This window comes from Notolepis coatsorum (genome assembly GCF_963971535.1).
Source record: "Notolepis coatsorum genome assembly, chromosome: 1".
NCBI lineage: Eukaryota > Metazoa > Chordata > Actinopteri > Aulopiformes > Paralepididae > Notolepis > Notolepis coatsorum.
The window spans coordinates 298,248,394-298,263,351 of record NC_140165.1 but is presented as its reverse complement, the minus strand read 5'-3'; the positions used below and the strand labels follow the sequence as shown (position 1 = coordinate 298,263,351).

The window sequence follows — 14,958 nt, the reverse complement described above, 5'->3', positions numbered from 1 at the left end:
GTGGCTATACAAGTCATCAACACCGTAATGACCAAACGACCAGGAGGACAGCGCGATAAGGGACATTACATGTTTAAACAGGCAAAACATAATATAACAGGTAAGTAAAGCGACGTTATTATTATTATTATTATTATTATTATTATTATTATTATTATTATTATTATTATTATTATTATTATTATTATTATTATTATTATTATTGTTAAGTCAAGTGTCATTACTTTAGTTATCAAAGGTGGAATCTCTGGACATAAGCAATGACGTTATAGTTTAAAGCTGCGTTCTATTTCGTTATGGCTTTCGCTCAGCATCATACTGCACTGTACTTCACTTCGTGCACGTGCACTGAATAAAAAATTCCACCATGTACCTTTACATCCCAACATCCGCTTACCTTCATAAGCAGGTGTGTGGTCACCTATTCGCCTCCTTCTTCACTTTCACCACAAGGAAGTGCCTTCGGTAGATCCCACACTTGACGAGGTTGTTAGCTGAAGAAAGTTGAGACGTGTTTACATTGTTGCTTGTTTTTTTCTTCTCTCATATATTTCGATAGAAAAAAACTATGTAATAATGTCTACTTCGGAGAGTCGCGCTCGCAACGCTACTCTTCACCAGCGGTTCTCCATTTCCGCCTCCGTCGTGCGTCTTGGAGCGGGGCTGAGACCTCTCTCGTGGTCGGCAGCCACGCCCGGTAGGCGCCCGATGGGTAGTTTTCCTCTCCAAGGAGCCGGTGCACCAGTGCCGTCTCCTGTGCGATGGCCTGGTTCCGGCTCTGGTTCCTCTGCCTCCGGGGAATCGTTCGCTGTTGGGCCGGTTCCCTTGGTTGCGGGGGATTTGAGACTCAAACTTTTTGCGTCGGCTCGCTCCCGTCGCAAGATGGTGGCTTGCAGACGCGAACGGCCCGGTTTTGGTGAGTTGCTGGAGCCAGGTGAGGATGCGTCGGTCTCTGCATGCCCGATGGAAACAGAGGACTACATGATAGAGGCGGACGAGTTCTTATTTGAAGGCCCGGTGGAGACAGGTATCCCGCCCGTCCAGGTAACACTGGAGGGGGGTGAGATGTCTCCTTGGGGCGCCTCGTTCGAAGACGTTGGGGAAGAACCTCTGACTCGTCGGCGGGATGCCCTGCTATCAGCCACATCGGAGTGTGGCTCTTTGATCAGTAGTAGCCTGCTGTATGTGAGGGATGCGGGCTCGGTGGAGGAAAGTCTGCAGGGGGAACTGCACGCTTTGTTTCCCGAGCTCATGGCGGCGGCGGCAGTCGCAAACGCCGTGCCGCTACCGCAGCCACTGCCTGTTCCTGTCCCTGATGATCTCATAGGTCATCTATGGCAATGTCGCCCGGTGAGAGGGGTGGACGTTGTCTACCCATTTTTCCCTTCAATGGCGGCCTATGTCCGTCAGGGCCAGGTGGTCTCCCACATCATAGGCCTTACTCCTGCCTATGTGCCAGTCACGCAGGTGGCGGGTTTGGTCGACGGTATGAAGGGGGGCGTGCCACGGCTTGATAGGCCGATGGCCGCGCTCCTTTGTCCGGAGGTGGTGTGGGAACCGTTACGGAAGCCGGTTCCCCAAGGGAAATCGGTGAGGCGGTTGGCATATTGGAGCGACCAGTCATTTATCACCGGAACACAATCTCTAGCTGCGGCGTCTAACATCGCGCAGCTGGTGAGATTCATGTCCAGGATATTGACAGGCGGCACGGAGCTGAGTGATGTACAACATGACCAGCTCGCCCAGTCGGCAGGAGCCATCCTGCATCTGACTCAGCCGCAGGCTATAGCCGCTGGGAAAGTGCGCGCCATGGCAACTCTGATCCAGCGCCACCTTTGGCTGGAGCAGGCTCGTGTGCCGGAGAAGAAGAGTTCCACTTCTGACGCCACCCCTCTCAGATGCTGGACTGTTCGGGACGGCCCTGCAGTTGATGACCTCGACGTGCAGAGAGATGCAGGAGGAGCACTCCGTGTTCCAACCTCATTTTCCCCCTCCCGATGTCGCCGGTGGAGTCAGACGGCTGCCACGTCGTCGAGCATCCTCCGCCGTGGCCACCTCTGTCACCACCGCCACTGCTGGACCTTCGATGAAGAAGGCCAGGAGGAGAGAGGGCGCCTCCGCCACGACAGCCGGCCCATCTACGCCCGGAGGCGACGGTAGGGATCGTCGAGACCAGCCGCCGATCGTTTACCGTCCCTCCGGGGCTCCACGGGGCGGCAAATCCCGAGCGGCTCATGGCAGGCGTTGCTAGGACCCAGTGACTTTTTCCCCCTGTGGTCCCCCTCTGTTTCCCTTCCCGGCCCCACTATATGATTTTGTTCGTAAAATAAAGAGTCCCCTCTAAAGGGGGACTGTATTTTTTGTTAACAAACTGTGTGTTTATTCACCAAACATATGATGGGGTTGCAACGTGTGAATCTTCGCTAGTATGGGTTGATAGGAGGGTTACATTCATGTTAAGAGCTTAAGCAAGGCCTGCAGCCTACACTCGGTGAAAAAGGGTTTTTTCTGCCTCGGCCTGAATCTCCACATAAAGGTAGAGGATAGTTGTGTGCTCTGTTGCTTACACAGTGATATTGAGCTACAACACTGTTGTGTTGGGTTTGCAGTAATGCTCGTATGAAAACGTACCACGGCTTTGCCGTTCTCTCTCTCTCTCAATGTTTTTCTGTGTTACAACATGGATGCGGGTGTAGGATTCACACACACACGCGACTTGGTCTTGTTATAAACCCTGTTCACAGATTATCTGTGGTTAGCGTGCATTGTATTAGCTTGCGCTATTCGTTAGCATTGCTACTAAAGGTATCATGTGACTAACTTGTTGTTGTATGCAAGGGTTGGGCTTGTGAGGGGGTACCGGATAAACCCCTCCTTCCCTCTTCTGATTGGTCAGGGGGTTTATTTCCTCTCTTATTAGTCCAGTCAGGGCCAAGCTGTTAGGCGGCTTGGCAGGGAGGGGGGGGGGCGGGGGGGGGGGGGGGGGAGGGTTTCCCAGACTCTGCACCTATTAACAGGCGTTGAGTCTTGGGTTTCCCCCGTCATAGCACACGTCACTACGCACGTTGCTATTGACAATGGCTTCCGTGAGTTAGACCCGTATGTAAGGTCTGTTATTGTCAAAGTGTCGGGATAGAGCGTAGGAATTACGGTTCCACTACGCTCGATATATGCGTAACTTGAGTCGGTTGGTCACCTGACTCAAGGTTACCATGGTTTTTTCAATCTATGGCTCACGTGGGAAGTCTCTCTGGGGAGTTCCGTCTATCCTCTGTGGTAGGGATGACGGGATAAAAAAATTTGAACAGTTTTTATCCTCGGCTGCGTCAAGTGGGATTCATGTCAGTCGGTGTTTCTTTCTTTTTTAATAAAAGAGTGTGGAGTATATGAAGCACCACACCCTTCTTGTCGTTCTCCCAGGCGCCTTGAGGGATCAATGTGGGGTCTGGTTAGACTGTTCATTGATGTGTTTTGTGTCCCGACGCATGCATAGTGCTAGCTCGGGGTGTTTCTGTTGAGAATCATGCGGGTGGCTTAAAACAGCGTTTTTATAAAGCAACTGGGATGGGGGTTTTTCCTCTTCCGAGAGCCTGTTACTGGGTCTCGACGGATTCTCGTTCATATCTGGGGGATGTTAACGGAATAGATCAGAACATAGGTAGAGGGGTCTCACGCCCTTGGGGTGGGCCACCGAGCACGGTTCAAACCGGCCCGTCTGGGTGGCGCCCTCTTTTCATGTTTTAGATCAACACGCATATCTGCCCCTTCTCCTGGAGTAGGCATGTCGGCGTGGTTAGGGCACGGGACTGGTTCTGGTCGCGCTGGTCCAGGTCAGTTAACCCGTTGTCCGCCGGGGATGCAGATCTGCTGTTCTGGTACCCTGAGGGACTTGGGCTTTTTTCAGGGGGAATAATGCCGGTCGGTCCGGGTGTCACAGGGTTAGGCGTTATGGAGACCCTTTGTTGGGTACTCTTTTGTACCTGGCACTATTGTAAGGGGCTGGTTCTCCTTCTTTCGCTCCTCTCTCACGCATGGCGAAGAGGGGGCTATTGGGGTGGTCTTCTGGACTCCCCCTGGTAATCCTGTGTGCTTCCCGGGCCACGTGTATCACTTCCGCAACGGATTTAGTCGGATTTCGGTTTCCGGGTTCGCCTGATTGGCCGCGACGGCCACGTGACATGCCGTGGCACGCTCCCGCGGACTTGACTGCCGGCTGTGAGATATGAAGACAGAGCCGCAAATTGAACATGCAGTGAGTCTGCGACGACAACAACCCAATAATCAACACTCGAAACAGCTATTACCAGACAATTACAACAGCAGTGGTGCCTGCTTCGATGCAGACCAGAGAAAGACTTTTGTCTTGTTTACATCAGGTTCATTCATTCCTTCATTCTCCTCCCGATGTGTTCGTTCAACTCAGACCAGCCACTCTATCGGAGATAGGATGACATTGTGTCATGTTTTGTATATGTTTATTATTCCGAATAGATCTACACAGGCTTATAGCCTATAATACGTGACATTTGAAGCAGGCACCACTGCTGTTGTAATTGTCTGGTAATAGCTGTTTGAGTGTTTATTATTACTGCCTTCCTATACCCAGTTAAAATTGTCTTCATATCTCTATATACAACAGCAGTGGTGCCTGCTTCAAATGTCACGTATTATAAGCTATAAGCCTGTGTAGATCTATTCGGAATAATAAACATATACAAAACATAACACAATGTCATCCTATCTCCGATAGAGCGGGGGCGTGCCACAGCGTGTCATGTGGCCATCGCGGCCAATCAGGCGAACCCGGAAACCGAAATCCGACTAAATCCGTTGCGGAAGTGATACACGCTCCCGGGCCGCCGGGCCCGGTCCGAAGTAATGTTTCGTCGACCCGTAGGCCTGGAATAACCCTTTTTTGAAAACTGAAACACTTGTACTGCGGTATAGCCAGTGTATACCCGCAGGTGTGTTTTGGAGTTTTTTCTTGAGGGGTTATAGGAACAACCACCGCATATGGTACCAAGAGGGTGGTTGATTCCCTGGTGTGTTGGAGCAGAGTCAACTCCCGGGTTACCCGGTTGAGTGTGCCCCTGCACGTTCATGACGTCTGCCAATCGTGTCAGCCTTCTCTGCCTCTGCCCCTCTGGGTCGGGGTTTTTTGGTGGAGGCTTTGTCATGGTGCGCAACAATGCCAGCATACGCCCCTTCCGCCGGGGTGCTGTTTTCAGTTGACCCCTTTGGCGCCTGTCTCGTCCGCAGTGCTCCAGGCTCAGGTTACAGCCTGCTGCCTGGTTTCCCCGGTGCGCTGCCTGCTTTTGTTGGTTAACCTTTTTGAGTACTTTACGGCCATGCTGACTGCCTGTGTTACAGGGTCAGTGTGCCAGGCGGTGTACTATTGGGGGGAAAGGGCCCGCTCTTGGAGGGGCCCTATCCGAATACGCTGGCGATGTGGGGGGTGGTGCCACTAAGTGACCGCCTGGTGGGGTCTTGATGCCTGGCGTCATTGACCTCTCCGGGCCCCCCCCTTTTTTCCAGAGGATCCAGTCCCTTCAGTGAGTCTGGGTCTTCCTTCGCGCTCCGCTGCTACGGCCTTGCCACGGGGTTTAGTTTGCTCTTGACCCCGTGATTTTGGGGGCAGTAACGAGGGTTGTTCCTTCCGTTCGTTCCCTGGTGGCATGCGGGTTGTGCGTGTGTGTAGTCGTGGGGTCAAGCCACGATCTGCTCACCCTGTGCGTTGAGTTGCTTGAGTTCCTCTTCGCACGGTCGGATCCGTCTCCCTCCTGTAAGCCTCCAATAGGGAGGGTATCCTCCATTAGGGAGGGTCGGGGGGCTCGGTCCTCCCCGGGCTGATGATTGTGGGGGGCCTCAGCGGGGTACATTTGTCGAGCTTTGGCTCCCGCTCAGCTCCTGTTATGCAACTGATGCTGAGCGGAGCCATAATGAAATAGAACGTAAGGTTATGTATATAACCAAGTTCTATGAAATATGGTGACGCTCAGCCTCAGGACGCCGCTGCGGCCCTTGATTTTTCATTGTGGTGAAATTTGTTGGGAAGGAGATGAGTGTGTGGCCCCACCCCTGCTTATGTAGGCAGCAGATGGGGGTGTGGTCAGACGGATGTTGGTATGTAAAGGGACATTTTGAAATGTATTCAGTGCATATCCACTGAAGCGAGATATATGCAACTGATGCTGAGCGTCACCATAATTCATAGAACTTGGTTATATACATAACCTTACGTTTCTTTTCTATCTTTTGGCGCTTTTTTGGTGGACAAACCACCGCACATGTGCACTGTGACTCGTGACTGGAGACTAGCTCTGCTAGCACACATAGCCTCCTGTGTACAGACGGTTTCAAACTGTATTTTACATTAGAAAGCAAGAGAAAAATAAATCTCAATTTGGTCAGTATTGTCATTTGGACAAGCAAAGCCATTACTTTAAGTTGCAGGCAAGAAACACAAGTCTGTCCACTGTCTCTGGGTTTGACAAAAAAATATATATATATCAGATTTTTTTTTTCGATATATTTTTTTCCGATATCGATTATTAAAATGTATCGCGATAATTATCATTATCGTTATATCGCCCAGCCCTAACTGTTGTGTATGTGGATCACAACGGTGTTCACCGGGCCCTTTAAGATGGCACGGTAATGTTGCGACAGTGTTGTAAAATACCGTAAAGCGTTGTGGTAACAGGAAATGATGTGTGTGTGTTGTGCACTGGTGGAGCAGGTCAAATATACGGTAAAACGTTACGTCGCAGTCCGGTGCGTTATTTGAATACACAATATTGGCGACGAGGATGGGATCATGGATTCCCTACTTTCACCTCTTTCTCCGTTCCTCGCCCTGCCTGGCGAGCCACCGGTTCCTTGGATTCACTGGCTGGAAGCGTTTAATACGTTCATAGTAGCCGTCGGGCTCGCCGACACTAATGCTGCTTGGAAGAGAGCCCTGCTCATTCACAACCTAGGAACCGAAGGACAACGGATCTTTAGGACTCTCGGAGCTGCACCGAGTTATGCGGACTGTGTCACACTGCTGTCGGGACATTTCGCTGTCCACAAAACGTCATGCTCCGGAGAATTGTCTTCCGTCAGCGACGTCAGCAAGTGGGTGAGTCGGTCCACCACTATGTAGCTGACCTACGGGGCCTGGCTAGCCTCTGTAAATTTGGAGTGCTGGAAGATGAACTGATACGGGATCAGCTAGCTGAACATACGAACAACCCAAAGCTCAGAGATAAGCTATTAATGATGCCAGATGAATTGACATTGACAAAGGCTGTTAATATTGCTTTCCATCTCGAGTCAGCAGCAGGTTTGGCATCACAGCTAGCACCCTCCAGTAATGTTTTCCCCAAACCTCTGATGTTGACTCAAACAGTGGCGCCGTCCGGGGAGTTTCCCGAACCGGTTTTCCCGGAGGACAGCCTGGAGGTAAATTTCGCTGCACGCCGGGGTACGACCGCGACAACAGCACGCCGGGCCGTGTGTGGAAATTGTGGCTCCTCATCACACCCCAGCCGGGCTCCAGTTTGCCCTGCCAGGGGACAGAGGTGTCAACACTGTGGCAGGCAGAACCATTTTTCCCGGGTCTGCCGCTCTGCTCCCGGCGCTGATGGCACGCCGCCACGTCCACCTACACCGACAACCATCCATTCAGTGGACGCCACCTCTCGTGCATTTAAATGGTGCACGGTGGAACTGGACAGGGTGGTTCTCCCACTCCTGTTGGATACGGGGGCCTTTTAAACATTTCCACGGTTCGACGACTCTTCCCGCGCCGGACGCTCACCGCCAACGCAGAGGACCTGTATGGGTATGGACACTCTAAGATAGGAATGGCAGGCACAATCACCTTCACCGTGTGCTACGGGACCAAGGCCCTTCCCTCATTCACTTTCCAAGTGTCTCATCAGGGAGCCAACCTCATGGGCTACGATTTGTTTTGTGGGCTCGGGTTCTCCCTGGTGGACAATACAGGGGCTGACATTCTGTCTGTGGGTTCGCCCTGGCACCAGCGCTGGCCTGCTCTGTTTAGTGGGTTGGGCTGCCTCACTGCGTTTCACCACCAGCCTCTCCTCATCCCAGAGGTGCGTTCGGTGAGCGAGCCGCTGCACCGCCTGCCCCTCGCCCTACACGACGATGTCACCGCCGAGCTGCAGAAGCTTTTGGATGCGGGCATCATCGAGCACGTCGCCGCTTCACCGTGGGTTTCCAACCTGGTGATAGTCAAAAGAAAATTAGGGGGACTGCGTCCATGCATCGACCTCAGGCAGGTGAACAAAGCGGTGATTCCGGATAAGTACCCATTGCCCACAGTGGAGGAACTGGCGGCACAGTTTTACGGCTCCTCAGTTTTCACCAAACTGGACCTTCGCCAGGGCTACCTGCAGGTTACACTGCATCCTGACAGTCGCAGCCTTACGGCTTTCGTGACGCATGTCGGAGTGTTTAGGTATACCCGCATGCCTTTTGGTCTCAGCTCGGTCCCCAGCTGTTTTCAAAAAATAATGGCCACCATCTTTGCCGGCATCCCGGGCGTGGTCGTTCTTTTTTGGATGATATAGTGGTCCATGGTGCAACATCAGCCATCCACGACGAGCGCCTGGCGAGGGTGGTGGACGTCCTTTCCAGTCACAACCTCACGCTGAATTGGGACAAGTGCACCTTCTCTGTCCCAGTCATCGAGTTTGTGGGGTTCTGCCTGTCTGCTGATGGCCTCAGCCCGCTCCAGTCTAACGTGGAGGCCGTGCTGCGCCTGCCTGAGCCGTCCTGCCCAGCACAGCTCTCGTCGTTTCTAGGGATGACAGCCTACTACCTTCGTTTCCTTCCCCAATACTCGGCAACCACCACCCCGCTTCGGAGGCTCCTGAAACAGGACGCGGTCTGGGAGTGGACCCCAGCCTGCTCTATCGCTGTTGGCCAACTTAAAACGCAGCTCACCTCACCACCGGTGCTCGCGTTCTTCGATCTGGCGAGCCCGACCTGTGATGCGTCCAATACAGCGATCGGGGCTGCGCTGTCTCAGGTCCAGCGGGGCGTGGAGCGCCCAGTGGCGTTTGCCTCCCGGTCTCTCTCCCCAGCGGAACAGAAGTACTCGGTGGGGGAGCGAGAGGCTCTGGCCTGTGTCTGGGCGTGTGAACGGTGGCACATGTACGTGTACGGATGACATTTTACGCTGCGGACGGACCACCAGGCTCTTACCGCCCTGCTCGCTACATCCGGGTCGGGCCACAAGCCGTTGAGGATTCACCGCTGGTCGGAGAGGCTCCAGCCATATAACTTCACCACAGTGTTCACTCCCGGCAGGGAGAATGTAGTGGCTGACCTGCTCTCCCGTGCCACCCCCGGCCCGGCACCCAAAACGTGGCCGGATCCAATCGAACCGGAGCTTGTCCTTCAGCTTCACGGCCCGCTCCAGGCCACAGTCTCCCTGGAGGACCTTCAGCTTGCATCGGAGGGGGACTCCACGCTCGCCCAGCTCCGCACCTACATCAGGGGGGGTGGCCCGTGAAGGTCCCGGAGGTGCTGGCGCCTTTTCATCGGGTCAAGGATGAGCTGTCCTGCTGGAGCAGTGTTTGTGTGGCTCGGGGGCTTCGCACAATCATCCCCAGTGACCTCAGAGCATGCATACTGACCATGGCGCACAAGGGGCACCTGGGCATTGCGAGGGTGAAGCAGCGCTGCAGGGATCTGGTGTGGTGGATCTGGTGTTCTCAGCGGTAAGACGGGGCCGCCGACCCCAGCGCCTCTGCAGCCTTTGTCATGGCCACCCGCACTTTGGAAGCACATCCAGCTGGACATCTGTGGGGAGCTCCATGGTGTCCCACACCACCAGCGTTTCCTCCTTGTTGCCTATGACCTCCATTCCAAGTGGCCAGAGGTGGCCGCCTCGGGGTCGTGTGGTCACGGATTTCCTCTCCGCCCTGTTCGCCCGGTGGGGCATTCCAGACACCCTCACTACGGACAATGGGCCGCAGTTTGTCTCTGCTGACTTTGCCACCTTCATGGAGGCCAGGGGGATTAACCATGTCCGTACAGCTTTCTACCACCCGGAGGCATTTGGAGAGATTTAATCAGACATTAAAGAACGGGATCAGAGCGCACCTGACGGAGGGTCTGCCGTTCTCAGCCGCTTTACTCCGCGCTCTGCTTCACTACAGGGCGACGCCGCACACAACTACGGGCAGTTCCCCAGCCCTCCTGATGATGGGACGCGAGTTGCAGCTTCCCCTGGATCGGCTGAGGGTCCTGGCAAGCATCACGCCGGCAGTGATACTCTGCCAGGGCACCAGGGTCGCAGATGCTCAGCGCCGAATGAAGCAGCGGTTCGACAGGAGACGGAGGGTGAAAGCGCCTTCCTTCACAGAAGGAGACTGGGTCCGGATTTGTCGTCCCCACCGGGACCACAAGCTGCTCTCCTTCTGGTCGGCACCGGTACGGGTCACGGCCCGGCTGGGCCCGGCCACCTTTCGTCTGGCCGATGGATCGTGGTGGCACGCAAACCGGCTTAAGACGGTGGCAAACGACCCCGTCTCGGACCCAGAGTCCAGGGAGGGTTTAGAGCTAGATATTGAGGACTGGGTTTTGCCAGATGAGCCGCAGCGGGGCCCGCCATTGCCAGCCGAGCCCCAGGTTCACCTGGAGGCCTCTCCAGACCGCGCCCAGCGGGGCTCACCATTGCCATTGCCAGTCGAGCCCCAGGTTCACCGGGACGCCCGTCCAGTCCGCGTCCGGAATAGACCGGCCTACTTGAGAGACTATGTTACTTGAGAGACAGACTATTTATGTTACAGATTATTTATTCATTAACCGTTTTAGTCAGAGCATAGTCTGTTGCGTGGCAGAATAATCCACAAGACTATGTCGGTGACTGGCAGTCTACCCGGTTCACCTAGGTAGATTTCAGGGACTGTTAGTATGAATTAAACTGTATGGGGATGTTCTTCAGGGTTCCCTGTGGGGGGGGGGGGGGGGGGGGGAATATGTTGTGTATGTGGATCAAAACGGTGTTCACCGGGCCCTTTAAGATGGCACGGTAATGTTGCGACAGTGTTGTAAAATACCGTAAAGCGTTGTGGTAACAGGAAATGATGTGTGTGTGTTGTGCACTGGTGGAGCAGGTAAAATAAACGGTAAAACGTTACGTCGCAGTCCGGTGCGTTATTTGAATACACAATACTAACCACTTGAATGTGTAAACACCATGTCTCATGCCTCACCATAGTGTGAACAATATGTATATATATATATACCATCTTATATATCTTTACATATTGTTTTCAAGGGCTTTTTTTTTCTCATGAGTGTTTTACAAAGGTGTGAGAGAGAGAGAGAGAGAGAGAGAGAGAGAGAGAGAGAGAGAGAGAGAGAGAGAGAGAGAGAGAGAGAGAGAGAGAGAGACACACACACACACACACAGAGAGAGAGAGAGACACAGAGAGAGAGAGAGAGAGAGAGAGAGAGAGAGAGAGAGAGAGAGAGAGAGAGAGAGAGAGAGAGAGAGAGAGAGAGAGAGAGAGAGAGAGAGAGAGAGAGAGAGAGAGACCTGGAAAGCGAACAGGTTCTTGGAATGGGTGTCTGGGAGGAAGTGGGGGGTCTTTTGATGTTGATTAAATGGCGAGCAACTAATGTCTTGAGTGCAAAATTAAAGGACAATAAATCTAATCTAACTGAAATTGTGTAGCACATCTTTCTATGGATCAAAACCTCAATATTATCATGGTGTGGTTAATACTCATGTATCCTTAATCCCTAGGCTAATGAGGCACTAAGATGTTAGTAAAAAAAAAGAACGTATGCCAATGACAGGAAGTAACGGTATATATGTGTGTGTGTGTGTGTGCGTGCACTGTGCATGAGTGCACATCTAGATTTGGTCTTCCTGATGTTGACTCCTTAGCCACAGCCTTGGGTTGTTTAATACTGGACGAGTGTTTCATAACGGCCGTTGTGTGGGCCGGTTTCGGGGCCGGTGCGTGGGCCCGTGTGTGGGCCGGTGTGTGGGCTGGTGCGTCTGAATGTCCCGGGCTGAATTTGTGTCCCAGTCCGCCCCTGGCACAGTCTTCAGGTGCTCAGAGATATATATATATATATATATATATCTGTATGTCATGCATGTCTTAAATGTCATGATTAGATTAGTTTAGATTCTTATATCTGTATGTTGTGTATGTCATAAATGTCATGAATTGAAAATGGGGGACCCTGATGTAAACAAGACCAAAGTCTCTCTGGTCTCCATCCCCTTAACAATTGTGTGTATTGAGCTGTACTGTACTGTACCCATTCTGCAATCTGTTAATTAAAATGTTCAATCAATCAGTATATATTTGTTATTTATTTTTGGTATAGTGCTTAACAAGCATAATTTAATGTTGCCCAGTTGTGGCCTGTTGAGGGGCAATACATATCAAAAGTTCCAAAACATCTATTGTGTTTGTATTTGTATGATCCACTATATAAACATAGTAATTAGAATATCTACATATACATGGCATTTGATTGGAGGCTAGTCTCACTTTGTCCCACAGCAACATTAAAATAGTTTAGATTTCTGTATGTTGTTTATGTACTGTAAAACAATTACTTGAAAGTAACGCAATAGTGTTACTATATCGGTATATCGGTATCGGTAAAAAAGCCAATATCGAGCATCCCTAATATAAACTATATATAAATAGCTAATTTAACGTCAGGTTTCAACATACTATTCTCTACCATTTCTCCATTCTCCATACCATTTACCACATATTGCTCACTCACTTCTCAAGCCAATCAATTGAGTATTTAGCCAAGTTGTTGTCTAAATGTCATGATTAGAATACTTCGGTTTCCTTAAAGAAAACAAATGTCGTTCAGGCCCTGGCCCTTTAGAGTCAGACGAAGTGTGCATTTCCTCCCTGTGATTACCATCTGAATAAAGACAATGTATTATTATGAACAGAATTCTATTGACAATGAGATTTGAAACTGAAAAACCTTCTTCTCTGTGTACAATCGTGCTCCTGTCAACGTGTCCGAGTGTGGAGCCTATTTTCCTTCTCGTATTTTCCAAAACAGGGCCCCTTGTGAGAGCAACCCTTAAGTCATTGCATAATAATGTAAGTGATCAACAACATTTCTCAGAGGAACTGGATATGGTAAAGCCACATACTCGTATAAAGCTTCAATCCTCCACCAGTTACTGGAAGTGATAGGTGCCGTTGACTAAGGTTCTCAAGTCTTTCACAGGAGTTTCATTGAACATTTGCAAAAAAAATCTGCCTAATTTGTTTATTCAGACCTACATGTCTAACTAAGATGTAAGGTTATACATGCTCTGGGGGATTGTTAGGGGATGAAGGAGTCATGCTGACAATCAACTGGTAAGATTTTCTTTCGCTATCTTGGCAGAATATATGTGTATAGTTGATAATATGGTCACAATGTAGACTGCATTAAGATTTGACAGTATAACTTAGATGCCCTTTGCATTATTATTGGTCTGTATCAATCAGTCCACACGAGTAATGAGTTTAATGTGAATTTGGAATAACTGCTTTTTTATTTTTTATCTCCTGCTCTTGTCTGATGCCTTTTTATGTATTTTCTTTTTTTTTAAGATGATGTTGATGCTGTAGACATTTGTAAGAAGAGAAGAATAAATATGGATGACGTCGTCCACAACGTATCATCTCTTCTGACACTGCAGGGCTTCAATCTCTCCTCTGAAAGCGTCGTCCCCATTTTCCTCCTCGCGACCCTGAGCTACATGCTCATCCTTTTCTGTAACCTCGTCCTGATCCTCACCATCGTCCTCAACAAGAATCTGCACCAGCCCATGTACCTCCTCCTGCTGAACCTCCCCATAAACGACCTCATAGGCTCCAGCGCGCTCTTCCCGCAGCTCATCAAAGAGATTCTGTTTGACACCAGAACGATGCATTACTCGGCGTGTGTCACCCAAGCTTTCTTGATTCACATCTATGGGGTCGGTGCGGTGTTCATTCTCACAGCCATGGCCTATGACCGGTACATTGCCATATGTAACCCGTTGAAATACAATACTATTATGTCTAATGCCCACATTGTGAAAATCAGCACATTAGTGTGGCTGCATAACTTTCTTTTGATGGGTGTACTGTTTTTCCTCCTGTTGCGTCTGCCTCGCTGTAGATCTTTGATGACTCACTCCTACTGTGACAATCCTTCCTTGCTGCGTCTGGTCTGTGCGAACACAACCATCAATAACATTTACGGTCTCGTTACAGTTGCCGTGACGCAGGTGATTGCCAACGGGATGATCCTGTACACGTATCTTCGAATCCTCATCGCATGTTTTAAGAGCAAAAGATTTGACACAAGAACTAAAGCCCTGCAGACCTGTGCTACACATCTAACTGTTTTCCTCCTCTTGGAGTCTCTGGGGTTGTTCACGATTGTTTCATACAGACTGAAGAACCTCTCACCACATTTAAGGAGATTCATAGGGGTTTCAACGTTAATCTTCCCTCCGACGTTGAATCCAATCATCTATGGTCTGAAGACAAAAGAAATTAGGGAAAGAATAGTACACATCTTTAGAAAACAAACCTTTATGATCTAGTTTTCTTTTCTCAATGTATTTGAAAACATGCTTTTTTTTTTTATCTAACACAAGCCTTTTTCCCCCTGTCCTGCATTTATTGCACAAAGTTTTATTCATGACCGTTCATGATTCCCTTTTTGGCAATACTTTTAGAAACCAGTTAAATGAACGGGGGACTGTAGTAACACTGCATTTATGTCATACAGTAATAATGGTCCTAATGACTTGTCAGGTTGGAGTTGAAAGTGTTCACATGTTTGAACTCGTAGTACTCTTTGCTCGCTGCTCGGACATGCTGACGTAAGCGCAATAAATATTTCGTTTTACAGGCAGAAAACATGATTGGATTTTGATATGAGAAAATAATTTTTTCTTTG

General features: G+C 50.4%; 1 protein-coding gene across 1 annotated transcript; it reads left to right on the top strand.

The window, feature by feature from the left end:
• Positions 1-13,660: 13,660 nt before the first annotated feature.
• LOC311225327 (olfactory receptor 52B2-like) lies at positions 13,661-14,599 on the top strand (the record flags this gene model as incomplete). The annotated part of the gene is made up of 1 exon (XM_084310562.1): positions 13,661-14,599. One exon carries the CDS (start codon positions 13,661-13,663, stop codon positions 14,597-14,599), a length of 939 nt encoding a protein of 312 aa, XP_084166688.1.
• Between the last annotated feature and the right edge of the window lie 359 nt (positions 14,600-14,958).